Here is a 26982-nt window from a genome sequence, read left to right as displayed (position 1 = left end):
TTAAACTTTGTGTTATCACAGGATTGAAACTGAAGAAAATACCTGTCCCCAAAATATAGAAATACAGCATTCTGCAGGTGAATTCTTTTGAGATGAAAAATGACTTGGGCTTGCTTTTTTTTCTTTTAACAATTAGGCTGTAGCTTCAAGCTGTTGGTCAGTACTGAAGCAGAAAAGACAGCAAATGAAGGTAAGTTGCCCTTCAAAATTATGTGGAACAAAGTTATTGATCAGCTCCTAAGAATTTGAAGTTTAGACAAGAGTTTTCCAATTGTGGAAATTTAGCTCATGGGGCCCTAATACCTGTTTTTTTAGCAAAAACTGAAAGATTTTTCAACCTAGTTTGGGTGCAGTCAGCAGTGGTGACAGTAATTCTGTTCAGGTTACCACAGCCCTGCTGTAGTAAGTGTGTTAGGCTTTTATGAAGACCTAATGTTAAATAATGGAAATTTATGCTAAACTTACTATGTAACTTCTGTCTCCAATTTTCCATCACTTAGGTGCCTGATGGATTTTTTGCACATTTCTATGCTATATGTGAACATATCAGCCCTGTTTTGGCATGGGGCTTTTTGGGCCCTAGAAATTCCCTTTATGACTTATGCTGCTTCTTCAAGGTTTGCAACTTTTTTTTTTTAATTACCACTTAACCTAAATGAAAAAAAAAAATCTTCCTGATTAAAATAAATTAGTACCTTATTTATAAGTGTAAACATTTCCATTTTCCTAAGGTTAGGGCTAACAGTAAGAAAGCATGAAAACTGAATATTTTAAAATATTTTAAGAGCATTATTAAATGTTTTAAGCCTAGAACTGTTTTGCAAAGTCTGTTTTAACACACTTCTGTCTCAGCACCAAAATGGATGCTTTTAGGAAACGTGTAAAAGAAACAGCTGCTATTTCCTTCTTGTGAGCGAATACAAGTTTTTCCTCTTTATTTTTTTCCCCTGGCTAGGATCAAGTGCTTTTCTTCCTCAAAGACATTTTTGATTTTGAAAAGGTGAGATACTCCAGCATGGAGAGCCTGGCTGAGGACCTCACCCAGCTGCTGATCCGCCACACGGAGCTGCTCATGGCTTATCTGGGAGCAGATTCCCTGAGACACGTCGGTGCCTGTGTGAGCTCTCACGGGCACGTCGTGCCCAGCGGGCTCTTGGAAGCAAAAGTCCAGTAAGCTCTGAAAATCCATGACAAATGCCAGGGAGTGCACCTTGGGGCGCTCCTTCCCACCTTTTTTCTCTAAATGCTGAAGCTACACCGTGGCTCTCAGTGAGCAAGCAACTGGAAACGCATCACGTCACTAAAGTGTGGAAAAGGACTCAGGGAGGTTAAATGTACACCTGTGAAAAGAAATGGGGAGTGTATTGTTGTATATACCTAAATTAATTTTGCAGCCCAGCTGTCGCTGTATTTATACTTCATGTATCCCAAAGCTTTTTTCTGTAATATTTGGGTAAAGTTTATTTATGAAATACTGTACTTTTGCACAGATGATTTGTGAGTGAAGCTGATGGAGTTGTTCCTATTTAAAGGCTTACAGTACAAGGTGTTCATTGCAGAGTCTCATCATTAGGTGTCTGGAAGGTGTTTTGCCTGCAGTCTCTGATTCATGTGACACATGCAATAAAAGGAATCACACTCACAAAAATGAACATGTTGCCCCTGCCCTGGGATTGCATTTGTGTGGGTGTAAGCAGCCATTCTGTACTGCAGTGCAAGGGAGCAGTGCAGGAAATGCAAGCACTGTTGGGGCAGGAATGACTGCTAGTATGCATTTTTTTTACTTTATTTTGTTTTAAAATATCTAAACATCATTAAGGTGTTTAAAAATACTTTTTTAAATTTTAAAAGCTGTGCTAGCTTCACCAGTTAATTTTAAAACCTTTCCTTGTTCTAAAACTGTTACTACTCTATATGGTGGTAAATTAACCAATAGCATTCTCAGTTCATATGTAGCATTTCAAAATATATTTTTAAATAAGTGTGTATGGTAAGATTTGTTAATAATGAAACAGAATTGAAGGCAGTGTTTTATAATTTAAAGCACTTCAGTCTTCCCCCCTTCTCTGTGGGAAGTCAGGTGTCTATTTAAGAAATTCAAGCAGTTGTGGCCATCTGTGTGCAGTGTGAAACTGTGGCTCAGGCTGTGGAACCCTGAACTTCAGGCAGCACAGTCAGAAAGCCTGAGGGAACTCACAGTAATGTTTTTTCCTGTTCCAGGGGTAATAAATAATGATGAGGTATAATCTTTGAATTTCTGTAAACTGAAGCAATGCTTCATAATTAGTTGAGGCTCTTAAACTACACTTACATATGTTTTGCCACACAGAGCCAGCCCACAAGAATCTGTCCTGTGTCAAGAAATACAGAGTGGGTAATTACAGAGCAATTCCAAATATTCAGATACTTGAGAAGCATGTTGTTAAAAATCCAAGATATCAAAACAATCTTTGACTAGAAAAATGTCAGCTTTTGTTGCAAACACAACCCAAAATGACGATATCCAAGAGGAGGGCCTGTGTAATTCATAGATTTTACCGAAGCCAGCATTTTGCTCCTGTGTTGTACTCATTTGATAAGTACAAAAATGATGAAAATGTGTCATATGACTTGTGTGAAATGCCAACTGATTATAATTTATTTAACAAAGAAAAAAGTATACTTCTATGTGTAATAAGAGAGAAATTCCAAATGCTGCTCTTGGCCTGTTTCCACCGTTCAAGTTGCTGAGCTTGGCACTGGGCTCCATGCTGGACTTTTTTCTTTTCTCTGCAATGTCTTCATTGTGGGCATGTGAAGTTTTCTTCACCTATCTCAGCTTTTAAGCAGATAAATATGTTTAAGCTATCTGTGTTTTGGCAGCTTATTGCAAGTCTCTGAATGAAATTATGTGGAACCGTAAAGGTGTCTTGTTGGGCTCATAATCAATAGGAATAGCTGGAAATAGTAGCAGAGCATATTCCACAGCAAATGCACTAGCTGTAGGTAGCAAAGGAAACTGTCTCTCTGGTCTAATAAACTGATGTGAAGAAAATTACACCTTAACATCCATCTCAGAGAAACAGAAATGCACTTTTTCACAGAAGTAAATGTATATTGAGATTTTCATGGTTTTTACAAAAAGCTTTTGAACAAAGTGCAGCAGCATTGCACATGAGGTTATAAATGTTTCCAGATACTTTAAAGTTGGTCTTCTGTCAAAAATGAAAGGGTTTTTTTTAAAAAACAGAAGAATGAGAAAGATCTAATGAAACACCGAAATATTTAGAAAATAGGGAAGAATTTGATAATATCTGACTTAAAATAGGAGCACTTCCATACACTCATGGAGCTCTCAAAAGTCCACAGAATGGGGTTGGAAGTTGAACTGATGTCTTTCCCATCCAAAATTAGGAACACGGGTTCTGGTTGTTGTAAGGTACCAACAAATATTTGATTCAGAAGCAGTTCAGAAATTAAGAGCGAGGGAAGGGAGAAAAAGAGAGAGGAAGAGGGAAATGTGCATGTACATGTGGGTAGGCTTTTGATCCCCTTTGGCTCTTTTAGGACAAAAAACCATTCATCTATTCTGTCCTTTCTAACTTCAAATGGGAGATGGAGGTCTCCTTGTAGCATAGAACTGGAGTCAGTTCTGTTAAAAGCTTCACCTGAGCTAGCAGGCCTGAGAATTTCAGCAGTGCACCATCTCTGAAAACACAAGTGCCAGAGCTGCAGCACAGCAGGGACAGGATGATGCAGTTCTACTCTAGCACATTCAAAATCGGAATTTCGTCCGTAAATCTCTAAATTTGGGTAGTTTTGAATGCCACTTTCCATGCTGATAAGAACAAGCTAAATTTCAAAGCCATCCTCTTCTGCCATAACTGTGCTCCTAAAGTCAGAAATGTTGAATGTGTAGGGATTATACAAGAATCAAATATTTATATAATTTGTAATAATAATCATCTCACTTTTAATGTGTTCTTAATGATTATTATACATTTCTTTTGTAGTCTTTGGTTTCTGTCAAACTGGACGTGTCAAACCAAGTGTCAGAGTAAGATCATTTGTGACCTTTCTATTACCTAATGAAGTGCAGCTGTGTATATGAAATAAAATATTTCAGTGAAACAACTGTTGCTCATGTAGCTGTATCTAAAACTTGAATTTGCACAATTCTTGAAATCTGTTGCAAAATTATTTCATAGGGCAGGTGTTTTGATGCCAGTTAGTCACCTTGAAATTGGAATTTGCTGCCTGAAACCAACAAAAAGCAACTATTACAAAATGTATTATATAAATGAAAACAATATCGAATGGGAACAGCTTTTGGGCTGTCCAGTTTAAACTGGGGGAACGGTCCTGTGCTGTCCTTCAAAAGCCAAGCACGTTTTGTCTTCGCTGGCCGTTGTTGAGATCTGCACAGCCTGAGGTCATGTGGTTATTGTCCTAGTGTTTATAATCCAGCTGAAAGTCGGGCTCCAGCGTGGCAGACACAACACAAGAGAGAGAGGAAGAAGAAAGTTCTGCACTGGAGACCTTGCAAATGAACGTGTAGGAAACAAGTCATCTTTAAGCAGGGAAAGGAACGTATTCCGATGTAATAAAATCGCGTTCTGCCACTGCTTTGTAAAGTTCCCAGAGAAAGGCGCTGCTTTGAGCCACCGCGCTCTGCCTCTCGCAGTCTGGCACTCGGGAGATTCCTCCCCGCTCCACAGCACTGTCACATTACTATTATTAGTTGATCGCTCTCCATGTGCCATAAACCGACCCGGGACCTGACGGTCGTAGGTATAAAACCTCCCCGCGGGCCGGGCCGGGCCAGCGGCGGCGGAGCTGCGGTGCCCGCGCTGAGCGGGGCCGGGCCGGGCTGCGGTGAGTGCGGGCTGAGCCCGGCCGGGGCTGCCGGAGCGCCGGCGGTGCCCGGGCGGGGATCTCCGGCACGGGGCCGAGGAGAACCGCGGAGCGTCGGAGCAGCGCGGGCGGGGCCGGGCCGGGCGGTGGGTCCCCCTGTCCTCCGTGTCCCCCGGCCCGGCCCGCGGAGCCCCCGCCCGCCCGCTGACCTGCGGCAGGGCCGGCACGGCCAGCACCGCGCCAGCCGCCCGGTTATTTATAGCTCCGCGCCGCTTCCAGCCCAAAATTAGCCTGTTGGCCGGGCCGCTGCCCGCAGGGGGGTCTGGCAGCGGAGCCGGGCTGCGCCCCCCGCGCGGATCGGCGGGCGAGGGGCCGGGCACGGCGCGGATCGGCGGGGCCGGGCGGGCCGGGGCAGCTGCCGCGGCGCGGGGATCGCCTGGAATGCGGGCGCCGGGCGCGCGCCGCGACTTTTATGGAAACTTGCGGCGGCGGCGGCGGCCGCAGCCAAGGGGCGCTCGGCAGCGCAGCCCGCCCGGAGCGCCCCGAGCCGCAGCGCGGGCAGGCGCAGGTAAGAGCGGCTCCGCCGCCGCCGCCGCGGGGCTCCGCGGGCTCCGCTCCCCCGCCCCGCTCCCCGCCCTGCCGCCCGCAGCCCGCCCCGCTCCCCCGGCGTGCGGCGAGGCTCGGGCCGCCCGCCCGCCCCGCTGACCCCGCTCCCCTCGCCCGGACCCGCCGCGGCAGCGCCGTCTCCTCCCGCCGCCCCCTCACGGCCCCGCGCGGCGCCCCCGGGGCGGCCGGGCCGAGCACAGCCCGCGGCTCTGGGGGCAGCGGCCCCTTCGCACCGCGGGGCCGCAGGGGAGGGACCCCGGGCTGGGGCGGCAGCCGCGGGCAGCGCCGGGGCGATGTCGCTGCAGTCGGGCGGGAGCGGGGCCGGGAGCGCCGGGCAGGGGCTCCGCACAGCCCGGGCCCCCCTCACGGCCCCAGCGCCCCTCACGGACCCCTCACGGCCCGGGGCCCCCTCACGCTCCGGGCCCGGCGGGTGCGACCCGCAGCAGTTTAACCGCAGCCCCGCAGCGGGGGTTGTGTCCCCGGCGGAGCGGGCGCTCCTCGGCCCCCCGGCCGCGATGGGCGGCGAGCGCGGGGTGAGCGGTGCGGGCAGCTGGTCTGGGCTGTGCGGTCTGTAAGAGTTACTTTGAAATCCCATAAATGCCCGATTTTCGCAAACCGCGTGTCTGCACGTTCGGAGCGGTTCAGTTCTGTCGGTGTGGTTTTCAGCTGAGTGCGTCCCTTGGTTCTGCTTCACCCTGAAGGGATGGCTGTAAGACAGCGTGGGTTGGAAGAAAATATTGGGCTTCTGTGACAGCTTACAAACTGTTTATTAACATGTTTGTTTTAGGTAAATAAGAACTTCTGTTAATGCAATGAGCATGCTTAATGAAACGTGTTAATTCAAAAATTAATCAGCAAGTAGCTGTATGGTAGAAAACATAGTACTCTTAAGCTTAGACCTCAGATCTTAAGAGACCTTAAATCTCTTAGAAAATTGACCAATGAAATTAAATTGTAAAGTAATAATTAGTCTTATAAGAGGGCCAAGTGTAGTAATTAAGGAAGATACAGAAGTATGAGAACATGCCTAGTATATGCAGAAAGCACAGTCTGAGTCAAGAGCCTATCTTGAGCTCAAGATGTAAGAGCTGGGTAGATGGTTTAAGACTTTGCTAAGGAATACCTTCTCTAACTGCTTTTGGAATGTATTAGATGAGCGGTTTCCTCAGTGAAAGAAGTCAGACAAGCATCTGCCATAGGTGGTTGAAGTTGGCTGTGGGGAGGCGCAGGGCAAAGCTGATGGCACTGGGAGGGCAGGGCAGGAGGCGATGGAAGTGCCCCTTTGCTGTGCACCCAGGGCAGCCACAGCTGCTCAGGAAGGTTGTACACACGAGTGGGCTTTCACAGCACTGCCAGAGGGGGGGTTGCTCCAGTGGAAGCAGCAGCACATCTCGAGGAAGGCAGGAGACCTCTCCTGTGCAGCAGAGGCACCACACGGGCCATGACCACTGTGGGTGACCAGCCCTGTGTTCAGTCTGAGCTGGCCAGGAGGATTTTGGAGAAGAGGCAGATTGGCTGTGTCCTGTCAGCGGGGAAGGGAATATACAAATTGCAACAGTGCTTCGTGTCCAGTATTTTACCCCTTGTTTCAGCACCTTCATCTCTGAAGTCCTGTCAGTGAAGGAAACGAGAGTAGAGCTGAAATCACGTTGTTGGTCTTCAGCTGCTGTGACACAGCAGGGGATGAAGGAACTATGGTGTGGGGCAAAATGCTGATTTTTCTGTTGAGGACTTCAGTTCACAATTTACTGCCACGTGTGATTAGGATCAGCAGATATCATGGAACATGAAGTCACGGGCCAGAAGATCCCAGCAGGATTTCCCCTCTTAACAGAGCACTCTCTCATCCCCCACTACCTTTGCTCTGGAGCCTGTATACCCCATAACGGCAAAAAGAGAGTAAGGAATTAACAGATCTTTTCTACAGAGAGGGGTGATTTCATTTTTTTAACAGTTGGACTGTGTGGCACTGTTGCATTAAGAATGTTTATAGTTACATAAAGAAACACAGGCATCTCTTATATTAAATATGTTTTTACAGGTAGCACCATATCTGTAAGGACTATTCTACAATATGAGACTCCCAATAAACGTTGGAGTGTGATAAATTCAGAGATTGAGGAAAAGATTGTGTATGAGATTGAATTAGCTGGGTCAGTTATTGGTAAGCGTTCTGGTCTTTAATTACAAAGACTTAACAAAGGAAATACAAGGAAGTGGAAGTAGTTTTGCATTTTGTATTATAGAAAATGTGAAGTTTAGACAGCTGGTGTTAATTGTCATAACTCATTGGCTTCAGTGGAGCTGACAGTTTATGCCAGCTCAGGATCTTCCCCTGTGCACGATAATTTTAGTACCTACTTCAGTATCTGTGATTTAGTACAACAACTGGTAGTGTCATTCCAGATCAGTTATGGCAAGGACATAAATGAGGAACATTTCCCCTCCTCTTTCCAGTTCTCTTTAATATCTTGTTTAATATTTTAACGCTGTGTTTTCCTCTCCTTAGTTCTCTGGCTGCAAGTAGTGAGTTGCCAGCTCTGACAATGTGGTTTTCTTATATAATGGAGTCTTCCCTGCAAGTAGATCACAAAGAGGAGACAGATGGTAAACGTAACTTGGTGCCATGAAGGGCTTATTTATAACTCACAGGACCCAGCAGGAGAGCAGGGGGCCTCCCAAAAGGAGACATCACAGAGGAACTGGACCTCTTTTAAAGTCCTGGCTTCATACTCCTACTGTAAAGAGCAGTGTTCAGCCCAGGGAAATGCTGATATTTGTCATGTCTCCTGTGAGGATGTTAATCACACCTCTGAAAATCAAGAATTTTTTTTAAAGAAAGGGAATTTTATTATTTATGGGAACTCTGTTGTTTTTTTTTTAATCTGGTTAAAGCTCCACAACTTTTTTTTTTTTCTTTTGGTATCAATTGAGGACTCTGACCTCCTTTCAGAAATGGAAATTAATTAAATTTAAGGAGATGAATTTTAGGACTTGTGAGCCATCAAACCTGTGTCCCCTGAATGTTTTGGCTTTTTGTGTTCACTTTCTTTTACCTGAAGTAAGGTTTTAGGGAGGCTGCATGAAAAATTGAAAAAGTGCTGTGATCAAAACAGCACTTTTCATATCAGATCATATCAGAGGTGATTGCTTATCGTTTACAGCAAACAAATAAGATAATTGAAAACATTTTTTTACAGAATATTTCTAATCTGTTGCCTAGTTTCCTATGCATTATTGGCTTTGTATTAAATTTGCACTTGAACTTTGAGATTTTTTTTTTTGAGTGAGAAGTTTCAGTAAGGAGCTCTTACAGCTTCTGAGATATGTTGATCTTGGGAAATAAAAGATGAGACTGCATCTTAAGCTTCATATTAGGAGACAGAATAGTTTCTGAAGTATCTATACAAGTAGATTTGTGTTACCTCAAAGAATAAGCATTACTTTTACTAGATGAGCTCTGGGGGAAAATTCTTACTGCAAAGCAAGAATACATATGCATATACACACAACTTAAAAATGTAACTGGTTCATCTCAAAAGGGAGTTAGTAGGTCAAGGTTTCTTGGGTTGGCAAATTTATTACTGCATACTTTTGCAAAGCTATTGGCAGGTTAGGAAGTCACTGTTCTTCCATGACATGTAGGTGTCAGGATTTCTTGATGTAGCCACTTGGGTTTTCTCAGCAACAAGACCTGGACTGTGACCCTCTCCTGGTGATCAGGCAGATCCAAAGGAGCTTCAGGCCACAGCTGTAGTTCCTGGAGCAGTGGTCACTGCCACACAAGCCAATACTCAAGGAGTGTTCCTTTTTTTCTTAAACATTTTGGGTTGTCTTCATTGGAATTTACTGCTCTGCCTCGAGGGGTGCCCAAGGTGTGTCCTGCTGCTGGTCCTGCTGAGGCTTAGTGGCCACGGAGAGGGATGAAAGTGCAAACATGGGTGGTGTCATGTTTAGCAATGCCCTGCTGCTTTATAGCCATATCTTTCAGCATCAAAGGTGCAGGTAGGATGACTTGCAGAGGCAAAATGCCACGGAGCCAGCTGGCTAACCTTCAAACATATTAAGAGCTGGTGATGCCAACCAACTGGAAAGCAGCCCAAAGGAAGAGCAGATATGGCAGCATTCCACATGGCAGGAACAGCTCTACCATCCTCTAGGCCAACAGCCTGTTGGACTGGCACACTTTTGGAGGTTCAGACAGCAGGAATCCACATGGAAAATTACTTCCAACATTTGTACTTTTAAAGGAAATTTCAGATTTGTTATCCCACTGTCAAGGGGTTCAGGCAATTGGAGCTGTCAGGAAGGTTCAAGACAAAGTCTTGACTCATAAACATCTTCTTACAATTAATTGCACACAATAAATGAGACATTGGAAAGGTCTGTTTTCAAATGACTTTAAGATGAAGCCACATCAACTGGGTTTGTTGCTGCAGTGAAGGTTAATGGTGCCCTTCTCCTGAGGCATTCAGGTGAAATGGAATTTCTTGGGAAATATTGTCTTTGGGACTTACTTCTCTGCTCCAGCCCTGTGTGAGGGCTGCCAGGTCTCCATGTTCCAGGCTACTGCAGTGCATGGATTGCACCAATGCATGACATTCCTTTGTTTTCTGGTGGGTTCCTGCACTAAACCTGTCAGTCACTGCTGTGTTTGCAGCACAAGGCTAAAGGCTGTCAGCCACAAGAGAGGAAGGAGCAATTCAAAAAGCAGAGTAGCAAAAGAAGAGAACAGAGAACTTTCTCTAAGACCTGCTTATAAAAACGAGATTTTAAGTAGTTTTAAGGTTATGCTGATCACAGGGGGGATTTTATTTACATACATGAGAGGTCAGCTAGAGCTCACAGAGACTGGCAAACCCTGCATGGCACACAAAGGTGTGTCTGAGCCTGTAGGGACCCCGAGAGCACAGAATGCTGATGGAATTATCTGCCTCTCTAGACTCAACAGAACTTTAACCTGCTCTTGCTCATCTGATACAGTCTCAATGGGAACCACCACTAGTGATTTTATGTTCATGTGTTCACAAGTGAGAACCCAAACGCCTTGCATTCCTCTCAGTGTGCAAAGGAGGTGTTTGTCAGCTCTGACTGGGGACTGAGGGGTGGTGCTGTGACTTTCCAGACTAATTTGTCAAAAGGGAACACCCAAGTGTTCTGCAGAACATCTCTGTTGAAGACAAATTTGAAGAGTTTAGAATTTGTAAATCAGGGCAGGCACTGGTGGCTAAATGCTCTTGTTTCATGTTGTGACTGCTTTCATTTGGAAAAACATCCCATGACACCTCAGAATTCCAGCAGAGCTGGTGAGCATTGGTGACATCGGTGTGGTTTTGAAGAGTTTGCATGAAAACAACTCTTATTATTAATTATTTTTAAAACCACATAGAAATTTCCACATTTACAATCTCTTTGTAATTCAGAATTAGAGAACTTCAAGAACTCCTAAGAACTTAACTTTCCATATCATAAAATGCTCTGACTTCAGTTCCTCTAAACCACAAATGACAAGTCCCTTCCATTAGTAAAATGTTACTTTTCCAGCATTTTTACTTCAAGTCTTTTGAGTCCCTTTGTTTGCACCATGTTTGGCACACCGAGTTTTTTAGGCTTTCCTGGCCCTCAGAGGATTGATACAGCACAGACAGCAGGAGCACTGCAGACATGTTATGGTTTCTTTTCTCCTACAAGCTCTGATAGACTGGAAGGTGAAAAAAAAAAAGGAGGGGGGGGGGGGAAAGAAGGAAAACCAGAAATAAAAGGCAAAGGTTTGCCCTGAACTTGAAGTGCCTTTCTGTTTGGTTTCTAATAAATACAGTGCTCTTTAAAATTTCTAACAACACCAGAGCTTGGCTCCAAGTGTTTTTTGGGTTTTTTTTCAAATGGAAATTAAAACCCGATATCTGGAACTATATAGAGGAGTTATGAGCATGAATAGTGAATCATAAGCTTGTTCTTTTAATTACTGTGGCATACTTAGAACCTATTCATGTCTTCAAAAGCCTCAGAGGACCAAGTGAAATTGTGATACATTGATTTCAGCCTATGCAACCTTATTTACAGGAAGATGGTTAAAGCATCATTTAAAAGGAAGGAATATAACTACAACTGTTTCTTTCAGGTAGAAACTGAAAGCAATCTTAAAACATACCAGGTGCAGAGCACAGTACAGTAACCATGAATGACATTGCACAGAAAACTGAGGTAGGTACCCATTTTAAAGTCATCAAAGCAATGGAATGATTTACTACTGATGCTTGTAAAAGTAATAATTACAGAAAAATTGTAAGACAATTATACTGGAATGCTGGTATTGCTGTTATTTTAAGACAATGGAAGGGGACTTGTAACTTAAGATTTGATATAGTCTATGAATTATGTTCTTACTGTTATTAGAAAAACATACGGGGGAAGACAAAATAAAGGCAACAAAATATAAAGAAACTTTCAGTGTTGGTGGGGAAATTCTGGACAACATGTCACCTGGTGAAAGGTGAAAAAATATGAAACATGGAATGTTTTCAGCCAGTTTTCTCAGTCTTTATTGAGAACACTCCTGTCATCATCACTGTAAAAAGAGAAAACTTCCCAGCAGTTCTGAGAAGTGGGAACTTCTCCTGCTGTTTGGGCACCCAGAGAGTAGCACTGGCAAAGAAATGTCCATTTGCTGTATCAGTATCAGAGTCCTGCAATCTTTGCACTTTATAACATAAAATCACTGGGATTCTCTGTTTCCCTAAATATTAAGAAAGTGAGCATGTAATGCACTGAGAGTTTGAAGTTAAGAAATACTACTATTTATTTAAAAAAACCAAAAAACCTCTGTATGGCTGCTGAAGTGTTGCAGAAACCCCCCCATACATATTGTATTATACACCTATGACTTTATACCTGTTTTAAGTGTTGGGGGCAGAGGGGCTCTTTGGTGGCTGCTTAGGATTGAAAGCAACAATCTAAATCTGTAAGTAATGTTTAAAGCCCCAGTACCTGAGAATGTACATTCACACAGTTCATATACTTATTTGTGCAGCTTTTCATTGCAATTGCTTATAGCCTAAGTTTAATGTAATGCTAAATGTTGTTTTGGTTATTTTAGTATTTATTGCTATTTATGGTTTAATTGACGATGGCTCATGGCACAAAGTTCCTAATATCAACTGCACTTCTGTTTTATGTTCTCACATTCTTTCTAATCCAGTCTCTCAGAAGATTTCTGTCCATCTGCTTCAACTTTTCTTTTTTTTTTTCTTATCTTCATTTCTTCTATATCTTCACCAAGATTCTGCTTTCTTCATCTAAACCCGTCCAAAAGTCCTATGTGCCCAAGCTTCACAAGGGTGATGTAAAGGATAAATTTGAAGCAATGCAAAAAGCAAGGGAAGAAAGAAATCAAAGGAGATCTAGAGATGAAAAGCAAAGAAGAAAAGAACAATATGTTAGAGAGAGAGAATGGAACAGGAGAAAGCAGGAGGTTACTTTCTTTGCTAATATTTTGTGTTAATATTTGATATTCTGCCTGAAAATCTATTCACATTATTTTAAGACAATAACATTGGGATTTTATTAGTTATAAAGACAGTTTATTTTCTGTGTTTCATCAACTAGATGAAAGAACTGCTTGCATCTGATGAAGACGATGACACCAAGTTATCTAAAACAGAAAAAGGTTATGTCCCAAAACTAATAGGTAAGAGAGGCCCAACTTTAAAGGCCCCATAATTCACCTGACAAGTATTAGATGAAAGTATTTATCAGTGCATTTCACATCCACAGGGACTGTTAAAGGCAAATTTGCAGAAATGGAGAAGCAAAGGCAAGAAGAAGAAAGAAAAAGAACGGAAGAAGAAAGAAAGCGCAGAATCGAACAAGACATGATTGAGAAAAGAAAAATTCAAAGAGAATTAGCCAAAAAAGCCCAGGAGGTATGTTGATCTGATCACACCAGGCAGGGTATAATTGGAAGCAAACAGCCACAAATTAAAGTTGTGTATTGATCAGAAAGATTCAATCTTAAGATTTCTGACAGTGGTGATTTACGTGGGAGATGCTCAGTGGGATGGAGGTGGGAAATAACGTTCAGAGACTCTTCACTTCTTTACAGTACATCTTTTTTTAAGCTCTAAAACTGAGCTACAGATGAAACCAGGCAGGCAAAAATGTGGCAGGAACCAGGCACAAATTTTGGTGTCCTATGCAAACAAGAGTTTACAGTGTTTGCTAAACTAATTAGAAAATGTTTCTTATATTTTACCAACTCTTACTTTTTCTTGTAAGTTAGTGAATACAGTTCAGTGATACTTGAACTAAGGCAAGCAAGAAGTAGTAAGAAAATGCCAGTGGCAGACAAAAATGAGATGGCATTAATGCAGCAAAAATCATAAATCATGAAGATCCAGATCGTTTTATTCCTTTGCCACTTTGTGGACCATCACTGCATATATATATGAACAGACTGCAACTTTTGCTGATGCCAATAAAGCAAACTCTGCCTTTTGTAGAATTTAGTAAGTGGGTGTCATAGTAATTCCTTTTGCGAGTTTTCTTCAGTGCTACAAACACTGCAGTGAGAGTGAACAATACACTAAATGATATACTAAAAACATGGGCCAACTTTTATTTAACCAAACGACAGTGATACTTAACTTAGGTGTGAATTTGTTCTAAGAAATGAAAACTAGGAGGAGTCAGTTTTCAGACAGTGTTTTCTACTAAGGCTTTTAACATTGTTACAACTGTGCTTTTAACTGGCAATATATCTACCATATTTTTAATCTACTCTGCAAGGCAGAAGTACATACATGTAGAGTTTTAGAATTAACATGAAGCAAACACAGCATTTGGCTTTGGTGGTTTTTGCTTTTGTTTGGTTTTGCCTTTGTTTGCTTTTGTTTGGTTTTTGTTTTTTGTTTTGTTTCTGTTTCACACAATTCTGGAATGCTTAAATGAAGACTGGACATCTCAAGTACACTTCTCAGTTCAGCCCTGCCCTGTTAAAATGCTGTAGCATATTTTCCCTAGGATGTTTTCTGTCATGTTGCCTCTTCCTCCACAAGCATTCCAGCCAAGGTCCAGTCCTTATCACCCCTGGGAATTTAAGTGCTACCTACATATCTCTGATACAAAAAGAATTTCCAGTTCTGTGTTTGCAACTCTAAGGCAAAGAGCCAAAGTAATGTAATCCTGTGAAATTCTCATTTAATAGATTGAGGACTTTAACAATACGGGAACTGAATCAGCAGCTGAGGTAATCAGATTTTTTTAAAGAAATGTTCACCTACATTTTTATTCACTTTTGTTTTATTATTGTAATTTGGGTTGGGAAAACTTTGAAAAGGGCACACAAATATCTGCTTAAAGTTCAACCAAGGAGCTAACAAATTTTTAGAGTATATGGAACTATATGTCTGTTCTTGAAATCAGTATATTGAATTTTGAAAAAGAGCCTGCACTGTGGACACTTTGTGGTTAGTTAAAAAGATCTAAAATGTGAATATTCAAAGCCACCAGAATTATTTGATATATATTGGTAACGATACTCTAAGTCCTCTGGCTTTGGAAAGAATCATCTTAAAAGCTCTTTGCCTTAAACTTGAAATTAAAAGGGGCTTCTGACAACATACAGATGTTTGAACACCTCACTCAGTTAACTTTTTTTTTTTTTTAATTGACTAATTTACCATTTGGATTTTAAGTCTTGAAAATAAATGTTTAATTTCAAAAAGCTGGGTCCAAAGGTCCTATTGTCTTTTACTAACACAAGAAAATCACACTCCTACTACAGTTTTGGAAAGCAAAAAATACCCCCCAAAATCCATTAGCTTTAACTTATTTGACAGTGTCCCTGTTAATCATGGTATTCTGTGGGGGAAAAAAAAAAAAGGTAAAATGTATTTTGGCAAGTAAGTTGCAAAAATAGCTTTGAATCAGCAACTTCCTTCAAAAAACAATTACTGTGCTTGAGAAATTACAAATTGCTCTCTAGAGCCACTGGCTTATTCCAGCCACAGTATTTCCTTTACATGGTAAATGTTAAAACTGGAAGTGGAGTGTGGTTACAATTGCTGTGTGTTCCAAATTACACCTGTTCTTTTCCAACCCATGAGTTTTTGTAACTAACAGTTAGTGAAAATATGTAAAGAAATCAAGGAGTTTCCCAGCAGTTATGTTTAAACTGTAATTCAGTCTTGACACTCTTCAGCTATTACAAGAAAAGCAGGGAGTGCCACAGGCAGTTGGATTTATTCTTGTGGTTAATACTCAGTACAAGTAAATCTTTTGGAAGCTTTGGTGCACACAGGTTAAAACAGCAGTTTCATTAAGAAATGAGTTTATTTATGTAATATCTAACAAATATCTTTCTGGACAGGAAGGGGATGATTCACTCCTAGTTACAGTAGTGCCTGTGAAACCCACCAAGACACCTGGGAGGGTGAAAATAAACTGTGAGAACCCAGGAAAGGAGAGAGCAGAGGAGGAAGAAACGAAGAATGAAACCCAATCCCTGAAGGAAACCAAGTGCCTTTCGTTTGTCACGGTAAACCCCCCATCCCAAAACACCCACAGAGCAGATATTTATCGGCTTAAGATACAACTGTTTCATTTTCCTTACCCAGGGTGAGAATGAAAGCAGTGCCCCCCCGGAGTCTGTGTCTCCTGGGAAGCTGAAGGTGACATTCGAGGAGCTGGAGAGGCAGAGGCAGGAGAGCCAAAGGCGGCAGGCGGAGGAGGAGGCGCGGCAGCGGCTGCAGGAGGAGAGACGGGCCTTTGAGGAGGCCAGACAGCAAATGGTGAGGGCAGGGCTGCTCCTCAACAGGGTCCTGCTTTTCTCTTACTCCTCAACTACCTTTCGAGCTGTTAAGAGTCTGAAAATGCCTTTTTGCAAGATGCATTTTTAGCCTTAGCTCACTAATCACAGTATCTCATCACACTTTCCACATTCCTTTAGTCAACCCCACAAATACAGGTGCTTGAATTTTGCCAGCAATCTCAGCAGGTTTGATATCTACACTTTGTAGTCCCTTCAGCTGTAAGTCTTCAAGAAGATTACTGTGTTGTGTTCCTAATTAGTGCTGCAGATGTTTCAGTGACCAGGTTTTGATGGAAACATTCTGTAGGAACAGAATCCCTTTTCTTATTCCCATATTTATTTGTAAACATGATAGAAATAAACAACAATTACAACTCTTCTCTTAGGAAGAAAGGGCAAAAAAGACAGATCAGCTCAGCTCCCTCATATATATTGACATAAACAACACACCATAAATGACTTAATCAAGTCCCCAAACTGTCAGAAATGAAGCTCACAATTCCTGGTTTGTATTACTTGCAGAACCACCTCCATATTTTCTTTATCATGAGGCAGAGCTACTTTAGATCACCTCTAAACAGACCTCACTGTAGTTTGTTCTTGGATCACACTGAAGGAATCATACACTCACTATTAACCAAAGATCCACCAGACAGTTTAGTTCTGTATTTCCTCATTTTTACCACACTCCATTGCCAAAAGCATTTCTCAAGTTCTGTATTTGAATACTTTTCCCCTGTACAGTCATGATCACTCTGACTTTGTTAATTCACATAAAAAATTCACATACAAACAAGATTAATGAGAAATGAGTTTTTTTAATCTTCTGCAAAAATTGGGAAAATATTATTTATAGGAATTTGCTAACTTCAACAGACTGCAATTATTGAATGGACATTGTCAGACAAACAGATCAAGATCACTATATTGACTATACTTCAGAAACATTCAAGAAATGCATATTCTACACACACAAACCTAAACAAACCCAACACCACAGAACCTCCAGAAAGCTGAAACACAGAAATTCTCAACTGGTCCCCACTGAGAGGGTTCTGGGGTTAGGCAGATACCCAAATTGTAGTTTACTGCTTCACCTCCACCAAATCCCTTAGCCTTTTCACACCAATAACATTGTCATTATGCCACAATGCACCTTTCTCTTTTTGCCTCGGGTTGGGCAGCAAAGGAGGAGAGGGGAGACAATGACAGAGTGAACTCCTTGGAGTCACGAGCTGCTCTAACTGAGCTTCAGTTCCCACCTCCCACCCTTATCTATGCTTTTATTTACCAACCAGTATAAAATAATGTACAAATTGTCTGCATCAAAAGAAATCTTCTAACGTCTGGCTTTATCTGCTAGGCAGTGGTTGCCAAAATTGGAAATAAAAATTTTTCTCAAGTACTCTGGGGTGTCCTCTGGAGGGGGTTTGGTGTTTTGTCCTTGATTGCAGTTTGCAAAGCACAGGCTCCTCTTAGCAGGTGAGTGTTCACTGGAGACAAGCTACTGTGAAGAGATCACAGTATCTCAATTCCCTTTCTTCAGTGATGATTAAATGGCTAAAAAGAAAAGAAATAAAAATCTCAGTCTGGAATAATAGCAAAATGTTAATTAATTGATTCAGTTTTTCTATAAGACTCTACAGCATTTTTTCAACTGGTGCACTGGTGAGAACAATTTCTATGCCAACAAAAAGACTTGATGGTATAAAGGTCTATGGAAGTGATGTAAATAAATTGAATAGCGAGTGATTTACAGCAAAGATCCAACCCCAAGACCATAAAGTAAGTACTTAACTGTCCAGCCTTTTCCTGATAACACATGGTTTGTTCTTTGAATTACACACCCAACAGATTTTTGAAAACTACAGAAGCTACATAAAGGATACCAAAAATTTCCCTTCTCCCTCCCTTGGCTAAAACCAAGATTAAAATGTTTCTCTTAGGAACCAAACTCTTGCTATATTTTTTCCTTAAGGAGAAAACAACATTTATAAGAGATCAGAAAGGAATTAATGGAATATTTATTCACTATAAAGAATATTTTTACGTTTGGGTTAAGTTTTTTCTAATTTTTCCTCTCCCCCTTTCTCTGAAGATAAATGAAGGTGGGGATGAAGAATCTGAAAATTCTGTTAAAGAATTCCGCCCAGGGAAACTCCGACTGAGTTTTGAGGAGATGGAAAGACAGAGGAGAGAAGAGGAGAAGAGGAAAGCAGAGGAGGAAGCGAGGAGACGCATAGAGGAGGAGAAAAGAGCATTTGCTGAAGCGAGGAAGAACATGGTAGGGGATTCTGGTTTAGTGCATGATTTCATTGTTACCTAAGGTTCAAACAAACTGGAAAGAAACTCTGGCAAAAAGCTTTAAATGGAGTTAGGAATGTTTGCTTCAATTCCTTTCTTTATTAGTTCCCCTCCCCACTCATTAGGAGGTGATGGGGTAACTAATCAGGTTCATTTACCCAAAATCCTCACACAACAATCCCTCCTCACACCCAGCCTGGAGAGATTCCAACTGATTTAGTCAAAACCAGATATTCCAACTGATTTAGTCAAACCCAGAGATTCCATCCAATGGGTATTATGCCAAATGCAACCAACTTGGAAAGCAAAATGTTCTCACTAGGAGGGTTTTTTGGTTTTTTTGGGGGGAAGAGCAATTCTTTTACCAGCTCTGGGTTTCTCTCACAGCTTTACAGGGCATCCAGCAATCATCTCTTACAGCTGGAGCACAACTAATGGCATCCCAGTCAGAGCCAATGAATTATCCAGTCACCTGGGGCTCTTTAGGAAGGAAAAATGGAGAAGGCTGAACCCAGCTGACTGAAATGTAGCTTTGGAAGTATTTCAACACAAAAAGTAACTAGTGGCATTCCCCATCAGAACAATTTTAATATGGGTCTTCCTGAGATAAATGCAGATCTCTGTGACATGCAAGGACTTCTAAAGTTTGAGTTAAGATGATGCAGAAGACAAATTTTCAGGGAATTAGGACTGACATTCTGACATTAGCTGAAAGCAGAGGGAGATGCCCAATTTCAGAGGGTGGCAACAATATTATTTATTAAAAAAACCCCCTAGCATGGAGCTTTTGAGTGCAGTCTTCATCCTTACTCCAACCACCCCAAGTCTCAGCAGGCTCGTGGGTATAAGCCAGTTACTTACTGGTGGATATTAGGAAATACAATATTAAATCACCCAAACAGAAACTAAAACAAAGTAGTGTTTGTTGCAAAAGGAAGGGCAGGACTGGCCAGTACAGAACTGTGGAATAACCCAGTTATTTTATGAAAAGCCAGCAGAGAACTAAAGGGAAGCAAAGACAGTATGTGTCTGGTTTTTCTTGTTTTCTTGAGAAACACTTTTTTCAGCCTCAGTGCAGCAATAACCTCACTGATTAAACCTCACTAATTTAATCCATTAGCTGCAGCACAGAGACTGTGCACTGTGACTACAGGCACTGAAAATGGTCAGTAATTAAAACATTAACTGAAAATCTATGCTCCCCACCACCAGTATGATGGCTTTCAGACTGAAACAGGGAATCTCTCATCCCCATCAGTCTCTTTCTGTCAGAGACTGCAAAAAGAACCTGTCTTAGCAGAAATAATCAAGAAAAAATTCTACTTTCTCTCAGTCCCTGTTTGCCCTGGGAATATTGGCTGACTGTGCTGCAAACTGGGATTGTTACAGGAATGTTTCTCACCACCAACTTTTCCCACTTTGCAGGAAAAAAAAAGTATGGCCTCGTTTCACAAAATATGGCTAAAATACTGACTGAACCAACCACAGGGGTTTTGTACCTCACACAACTCATTGAATCTTTGTGGTTTTTAACCACCAATAAACTGGTTCTCTGTCTTTTCATAGTCAGAAATACAGAGCAGCAGCTTCAGTGTTTGCTCACAGGCCCAGCTTTTGAACACAACGTGAGCAAATCCTGAATTAACACCCCTCCTGCTCCCTCAGGGTCTGTGTCTCCTTGAAGGGATGAGCACATGGACCAGGGCATCACAAGCAAGAGTTTCATGTTTCTTTGCTAATTTAAACATGGTTAGCCTCCAAAAACTATGTGGCATTGTTTTCATTGAAGGAAATAGTTTACAGCTTCTTTTTAGACTTCACTTTTCCATAACACAATTTCAACAAACGTGCTCATATTACACAAAACAAATGAAGAATGGAAGGAATGGTGGGGCTGAAGTCCAACTGTAAAATTACTCGGAGGGAAAATCTGAAGGATATCTGTAGTGAATAGCAGAATTTGAGTGGGATTGGGCTAAAAAACTTCTGAAAGAGCTGTGGCAAATAAAAAGGATATGGGCCAAGTAGGTCGAGACAGGGATATGAACTGGGATGGCATTAACAGCAGCAAAAGGTGTGGGTTATATGGCAGTGAGCAGCAACAAAGAGAAGAGGAATTGTCAAAGACTCTTAAAAATGTTTAGTTTCTGTTCCTTTATGAAGGCAGTCACAACACTTTCTCCAATGGAAATTTGCTGCTTTAATTGTTTCCAGCATTTGACTGATTCCTGCTGTTGGGAATGGCTACAACTCAGGGCACACTGAGCCTTCCATGTTTGCCACAAGGCTTTTCAAACACGCCCTGATGAAGCCCAAAGCACATCAGCTCAGAGTTGTGGGCCAGGACCCGAGCTCAGCTCACATTTATCTCCAGACCATTCCTGCTGGGACAATCTGTCAGCAAGTTTGTCCAGGTCCATGCCCAGACACGCACAAGAGGAAGCTTTGGCAAGGAGTTGTTTTAACCTTCCTGCAGGACTCACACTGTCACCACTGGCCCTTTTGGCAGCACCCAGCTTCAGATTTTAGTCATACTGCACTTCAGTCTGAGAAAATGTTACTTCTTCCATTCCCTGCTTTGGAAGGAATGAAAACTGCCTTTCCTAAGCCCTGCCATGCTAGGAATTAGTCTGTGAGATACACCAACTGCTCCTCAACAGCCAACTAACCCTAACCCTACTGGGAAGCCAGAGACAAGGCCAGGGGAAGGAGGAAGCCCTTGCTGGGGGTTCTGTAAACCAATGAACTGGCAACAGGACTTTTATAAACTATTTGTGCACGAGATGAGTTTCTTCTGAAAATTCTGTTCAGTTCTCCTTACTTATGCTCATATTGCTTAATTCAGTTTGCTCCAAAGAAATGGCAGCTCTGTGTACTTCAGTGTTAAGAGCAGTGACGTTTAAACACAAACACTTTGTTTAAGGATGGTCTGAAGGAAACAAGAATGAATTGCTTTAGGTCCTAAAGGTGCATTTAGAGGGCAGAAAATACTTCATCTTCATTAAAGTTTTAGCACTGTAGCTAAAATCAAATACAACCCCCCCCCAAAACACTCCTTCCCACAATAGTAGAGGAATACCCACAAAATATGTCACCTATTTCTGTGACATAAATCTTTATGTCCCACAAGTGTCTGAGCAATGTTGTGGTTTCATCTCTGCATTCCCAGCAGGTGCTGGATGATGAATCACCAGAAATGTTTAAAACATTTTCTCAAGAATCCCTCGTACCTGGGAAACTGGAAATTAATTTTGAGGAGCTGCTGAGGCAAAAAATGGAAGAGGAGAAGAGACGCACGGAAGAAGAGCGTCGGCAAAAGTTGGAAATGGAAAGGCAAGAATTCCAACAGCTGAGACAAGAAATGGGAGAGGTTGGTACATCAAACAATATGTTGAGCATGCTCTGAATAGATCATTTCAGTTAATTATTAAAATCTCAGTTTAAGGCTGTAGCTAAAAACTCCCTTAAGGGAAGTGTTAAATAGACACGTTCAGTACTGTGTGAAAAGAAGGAAAAATAGAAACCCATATTTTGAAAACACTGTATATAATGGTAATGACATATTTTTAACACTAATCTAACCAGGAAAATGTTTTTATCTCTTGCCACCCTTAAAGTAAAACACAGTTTCAAATTTGTAATTTTATGTTGCAGTCACTTCTGAAAATCTCAAGTATTACTACAATGATTAGATAATATTTACTGTCTTGGGAGAACAGAAATCTTTAGTTCCCAAATGAAAATACAAAACTAAAGGTAGGAAAGAGCAGAAAATCCTGCTTTTCCTCAGGGAAACACTGTTAACTAATGAGGAAAGAAACACAGTGGGTTTTTTCTAATTGATGTATCAAGGGTTTGAAGACTGCCACAGCTGACTGTACAAATCACACACACGATCTTCTTGACATTCCAAATGTTTAAAACATCCCAGTCATGAACTTTACGCTTCAATTTGGCTGTGGGTGGCAATTCTTTATTATTCCCTTCTGAAAGTTCAAGGACTGCATTTTTTTTTTTTTGTTAAGCAAAGCTCAAGTGAGTAATAAAGGTTGTGGCTTGTGATGTTCTCAAGTCATCGCAGGGAAAAAGGGAGACAGAGACATCCAGCTAAAATAAATCTTTACCATCAGCCAGAGGGAGAAAAATATCAGCAATTACAGCTTCAGATGTGGTTTGACTACAGGAGCCAGAGCTGCCCTTCCTTTTCCAGCCATGACATCCTGAAATGTCATTTGCTTTTTACTGAATTAAAAGAAAAAAAAAAGAATAATTTTAAAAAGGAATAAATAGCTGTGGTTTAGAAGATTATTTCATATCATATTGCAAGTAAGTAGAAGTGAATTTATGGATCCTGGATAACTCAGTTTTTCATATTGGTGTCTGGTTTTCTGGTGTCTGGTTTTGTGAGTCTTTGAAGGGCATTTATTGAACTCTTGAACAAAGGGTGTTGTAGAAGATATTTTACAAGACATTTTAAAATCTTCAGCTGGTTGAGAGGTGATACAAATGCAGTCATCATGAGAACAGGGATGACAAAAATATGTTACAGGGAGAAGATCTCTGCTGATTTCTAGTAACCAGGAGAACTGTAGTGTTTTAAGATGCACCTTTCTGTGGGAGAATGGGCAGTAAAACTAATCAGGGCCTTTTCCATCTTACACATTCTGTGATTGCTGAACAGCTGGAAGAAGAGTGTGAAACTTTTGAGCTCAGCAAAGAATATGAAGAATTAATAAAGCTAAAAAGAAGTGGCTCTATTCAGGCAAAGAACTTAAAAAGCAAGTTTGAAAAAATAGGACAGTTGTCTCAAGAAGAAATACAGAAGAAGATTGAAGAAGAGCGAGCAAAGAGAAGAGCAATGGATGAAGAAATAAGAGAAAGAGAAGCTGAAAAATTCCAGGAGGTAAGTTCATTGTGTATGTTAATGATATAATTAACCAGCACACTAATGATCAGGAGGGGACTATGCTGCTGCTTTCATCAAATTTTGTTGTATTTCTAAAATTATGTTTTTCCTTCTTTCCTGTTCCCTCCTTGGATGCTTGAGGATATCTCACCCAGCATCCCTAAAGGAAACAGCACCTGGTCAAGCAGAGATATTTTTCTGCTCCAAGTCCTCAGTTCAGCATCTTAACCTGAGACCTGCCAGCCTGAGGGTTTAAAACAGTCCTGTCTGAGAATTATCCTTTAGCACTTAAATTGCTTCTCCTGCTGAACTCATTCATTCTCCGCTGTATGAATTAAATCCAAACCACACCCAACCCAAACAAAACCACTTGGAGTCTTTTTATCAGGTTCACTCACTCCTCAGGGTAGAGCAGAGGAGGATGCCCACCTATCTATAGCTCAGACTGGAACCTCACACTTTTCAGAGGGGGAAAAACAAGAATTGGAGCCATCAGTCTGAACAATCAACACAATGGGCTGGGAGCCACCAGCCCAGTGGGAGCTTTGGTGACATTAATTCTGTGGCAGTGCCCAATCCTGTGACAGCAGCAATCCTGCCCTGAGCCTCCCCTGGGCTCCTCTGCACAGCACTCACTCACTCCTGGGGCAGCTCAGAGCCTGGCTTTTAGTTTTGAGCTTCTAAATTAATGATTGACACTAATTGTTTCTGTAAGATCAACCTTAGGGGTGGAACCTACACTACCACCATGGCATAAAACTCAGTCACTGAGGATTTACCACTGGCACAAAGTATTAAACTTTTATGTGAATAAAACTTCAGGAGTATTTTCAACCTGTCATTTTCTAAATTACTTTTGCAAGTATTTTGCCCTATCCCTGGGATAAACTATTACAAACCTGAGAAAAAAAAACAGGATTTTGTGTGGCTTTTCTCAGTTAAAAAGAACTGTGGGAACATAAAAAATTAGTTTTACCATCGTACACATATCAAAGGTAATAAATAAGTCCTGTTTTGAACGTTTTCTTCCCAAGGAGGACGATGTAGATGTGAGACCAGCCAAGAAATCCGAGGCTCCATTTACTCACAAGGTGAACATGAAGGCCCGTTTTGAGCAAATGGCCAGAGCCCGGGAGGAGGAGGAGCAGAGGAGGATCGAGGAGCAGAAATTCCTGCGCATGCAGTTTGAACAGAAGGAAATCGATGCAGCCTTACAGAAGGTATAAATTTTAAAGTCTCATTCCTCAGACCTAACTGCCATTTGTTTCTGATTACCACTGATGACAACACTACCACAGACACAAAAGGAACCTTTCACTTGTTTTAGCAGCTGCTGGGAATTGCTGAGGTAACATAAATAATGTAAAAATTGCATTTGGTGTTTACCCTTCATGGAATTAAAGAATGGTTTGGGTTGGAAGGGACCTTTAAGATCATGTATTTCTGACCCCCTGACATGGGCAGGGACACCTCTCAGCAGAGCAGGTTGCTCCAAGCCCCATCCAGCCTGGCCTGGAACAGTTCCAGAAAGAGTACAAGACACTGCTAAGAAAGGTCGTGGCATCCCTTGAATAGCCTGAAAATGGAATCTACGCTTGTGCCTGTATTTCACACCAAGATTTCAGCCTTATTAAAATGCATTTACCTGCCTGTTGCATTCCCAGATTCAGGGCGTATGTGACCTAGTGAGGACAGGTGTGGCATTTCCCCTTCTCACAAACACCATAACTTGTCTGTGATCAAAGATGCATCACTGGCAGTCACACTGCTATTGCCACTTTAAATGTTCTAAGTGGACTTATTTCAAAACAGAAAAGAGAAGAGGAAGAAGAAGAAGAGGGAAGCATCATTAATGGTTCTACTTGTGAAGATGAGGAGGATCAAGCTCGATCTGGAGCTCCCTGGTTCAAGAAGTCACTGAAAAACACCTCAGTTGTTGATGGCGAGCCAGTGAGATTCACAGTTAAAATCACCGGAGAGCCCAAACCTGAAGTTACGTGGTGGTTTGAGGGGGAGATGTTGCAGGACTCTGAGGACTATCAGTACATTGAAAGAGGAGAAACCTACTGCCTTTACTTGCCAGAAACCTTCCCAGAAGACGAAGGGGAATATATGTGTAAAGCAGTCAACAACAGAGGCTCAGCTGCCAGCACCTGCATTCTCACCATTGAAAGTAAGAGTTAGCATTTTAATCTGCCCAATTCTCGCTCTTCTTTGCATCTTTCCTGTTAGCAAAACCTAATTACCTTTCTCTCTTAACCCTTCTTGTATTTTCTAGCTGATGACTACTAATGCTCTACCTTAGCTGGAATCTTTCTTCCCCTCAACCTTCTTACTGCATCATCTCTTTCTCTGATGGGGCCAACTAAAGCAAGCAAGGATATGCATTAATTTGTCATTCCTGCATCAGAATAACCTTTGAATTATGAGTGTGTCTGGATTCCCTACTCAAGGCAAAAAATCAGTATTAAAGGCTAAAATAAAAAAAAAAGAATCAATGTATGAAAGATCAACAAAGGAAAAAGCTGAATTAAAATAGTGCTCCCCCATTCCAAGACCAACTGCTGCATAACAGAATAAAGCTGAATACACAACCTGGAAACCTGTGTGGTGGTGTCAGTCTGTTGGTACACTTTGCATGAGCACTGAATATTTAGGCTGTTTAACTTTATCCCAGAGGCACTGAACTGGTAAAAGGAAATACTGATGATGTTCAGAAACCCAAGTGTACTGGTTTTAAAGAATAAAAGATTACCTAACTGCTCACCACTGCTGCCTTTTCCCAAAGAGCATTCATTACTTCTTGCTTTAAAATGGGCTTGCATTTAAACTGTTGTGCTCTGACCACCCCATGCAGATGATAATCCTAAAGGAAAACCATCTCCCTTAGGTTTGTAGTGCTCTTCATAATACCAACAACTGTCTTGGAAAACTTCTGATTTTTTCACTGATTAAATGATGCAGGGGCAGTTGGTGACATTTATGATTGGCTCATACTTTAAGCTTAAAAGAAACAGGCTTTAAGAAAAAAAAGTTTTCAGAAAGTGCCTGTTTTCTTAATCTTAATGCAATACATTTATTGCCCCATCTCTAAACGTTGTCTTAAGGCTACTGGACTATTTTTCTCTAAGACCTCTTGACATCAACATTGATGTCACTGTGCCAACACCATCTGAACCAGATTCAGCTTCTTTAGGAGTAACTTTACAAAAAAATAGTCACATTTTAAATGAAAGAACACGTGTACAGGCCTGGACATAAAGACAAGGCAAGCTGCAGTAAATTAAAGTTCTGCACTCATTTCAAAAAGAAATTTCCCGTGGAAGAACCTGCTGCTCTTTGTCCAGTTCCCTACTGGAATTCACTCTTCTGCCTCCATAAAAAATGGTAACGAGCTGCACTAATTGATGTTTTCAATTAGTACTTCCCCTAATAGCCATATAAACAGATTTTCCTTCATTTCATGTGGGTGATGCTCATTCACAGAGTTACTAATTGCTGCAGTATTTTTCCTCTGAAGCTGTTA

General features: G+C 41.6%; 4 protein-coding genes across 25 annotated transcripts in view; 2 read left to right on the top strand and 2 right to left on the bottom strand.

The window, feature by feature from the left end:
• The window catches only part of MIGA1 (mitoguardin 1), a 35062-nt gene extending 30938 nt beyond the window's left edge, over positions 1-4124 (top strand). For all 4 annotated transcript variants that reach the window (XM_032696054.1, XM_032696055.1, XM_032696056.1 and 1 more), the window contains exons 14-16: positions 137-190; positions 501-617; positions 956-4124. In XM_032696054.1, coding sequence (XP_032551945.1) covers positions 137-190; positions 501-617; positions 956-1174 — 390 coding nt within the window. In that variant the 3' untranslated portion in view covers positions 1175-4124. The remainder of the gene's footprint in view (positions 1-136; positions 191-500; positions 618-955) is intronic.
• A 995-nt stretch (positions 4125-5119) lies between these two features.
• Positions 5120-6034, bottom strand: LOC116791012 (translation initiation factor IF-2-like). Its single transcript, XM_032696646.1, has one exon. It carries the CDS (start codon positions 6032-6034, stop codon positions 5120-5122), a length of 915 nt encoding a protein of 304 aa, XP_032552537.1.
• Positions 5312-26058, top strand: NEXN (nexilin F-actin binding protein). 16 transcript variants are annotated; one of them, XM_032696029.1, is made up of 14 exons: positions 5312-5401; positions 11561-11643; positions 12719-12910; positions 13045-13126; positions 13213-13361; positions 14642-14683; positions 15806-15973; positions 16053-16226; positions 18345-18530; positions 21720-21920; positions 23232-23453; positions 24491-24676; positions 25269-25629; positions 25735-26058. In XM_032696029.1, exons 2-14 carry the CDS (start codon positions 11617-11619, stop codon positions 25746-25748), a joined length of 2004 nt encoding a protein of 667 aa, XP_032551920.1. In that variant the 5' UTR covers positions 5312-5401; positions 11561-11616; the 3' UTR covers positions 25749-26058. The 16 variants fall into 16 exon arrangements, with proteins under 16 accessions (XP_032551920.1, XP_032551927.1, XP_032551926.1 ...); XM_032696035.1 differs by having other exon boundaries at positions 5313-5401; positions 21723-21920; XM_032696034.1 differs by having other exon boundaries at positions 5380-5401; positions 11565-11643.
• Positions 17045-26982, bottom strand: part of FUBP1 (far upstream element binding protein 1) — a 33511-nt gene continuing 23573 nt past the window's right edge. For all 4 annotated transcript variants that reach the window (XR_004358477.1, XR_004358479.1, XR_004358480.1 and 1 more), the window contains one exon: positions 17045-17806. Coding sequence is in view for 1 of the 4 variants with exons in the window: in XM_032696048.1 (XP_032551939.1) it covers positions 17789-17806 (18 nt within the window). In the remaining 3 variants the exon portion in view is untranslated. The remainder of the gene's footprint in view (positions 17807-26982) is intronic.

Source organism: Chiroxiphia lanceolata, chromosome 9, assembly GCF_009829145.1.
Source record: "Chiroxiphia lanceolata isolate bChiLan1 chromosome 9, bChiLan1.pri, whole genome shotgun sequence".
Classification (NCBI taxonomy): Eukaryota; Metazoa; Chordata; class Aves; order Passeriformes; family Pipridae; genus Chiroxiphia; species Chiroxiphia lanceolata.
This window is presented reverse-complemented; position numbering and strand designations above follow the sequence as displayed.

Excerpts from the sequence above, each read along its gene's own strand:
- LOC116791012 (XM_032696646.1), bottom strand. The coding sequence starts at position 6,034 with ATGGGATTTCAAAGTAACTCTTACAGACCGCACAGCCCAGACCAGCTG.
- NEXN (XM_032696029.1), top strand. The coding sequence starts at position 11,617 with ATGAATGACATTGCACAGAAAACTGAG. Across the intron at positions 14,684-15,805 it reads GAACTGAATCAGCAGCTGAG|GAAGGGGATGATTCACTCCT; the intron begins GTAATCAGATTT and ends CTTTCTGGACAG. Across the intron at positions 21,921-23,231 it reads TGAGACAAGAAATGGGAGAG|CTGGAAGAAGAGTGTGAAAC; the intron begins GTTGGTACATCA and ends ATTGCTGAACAG.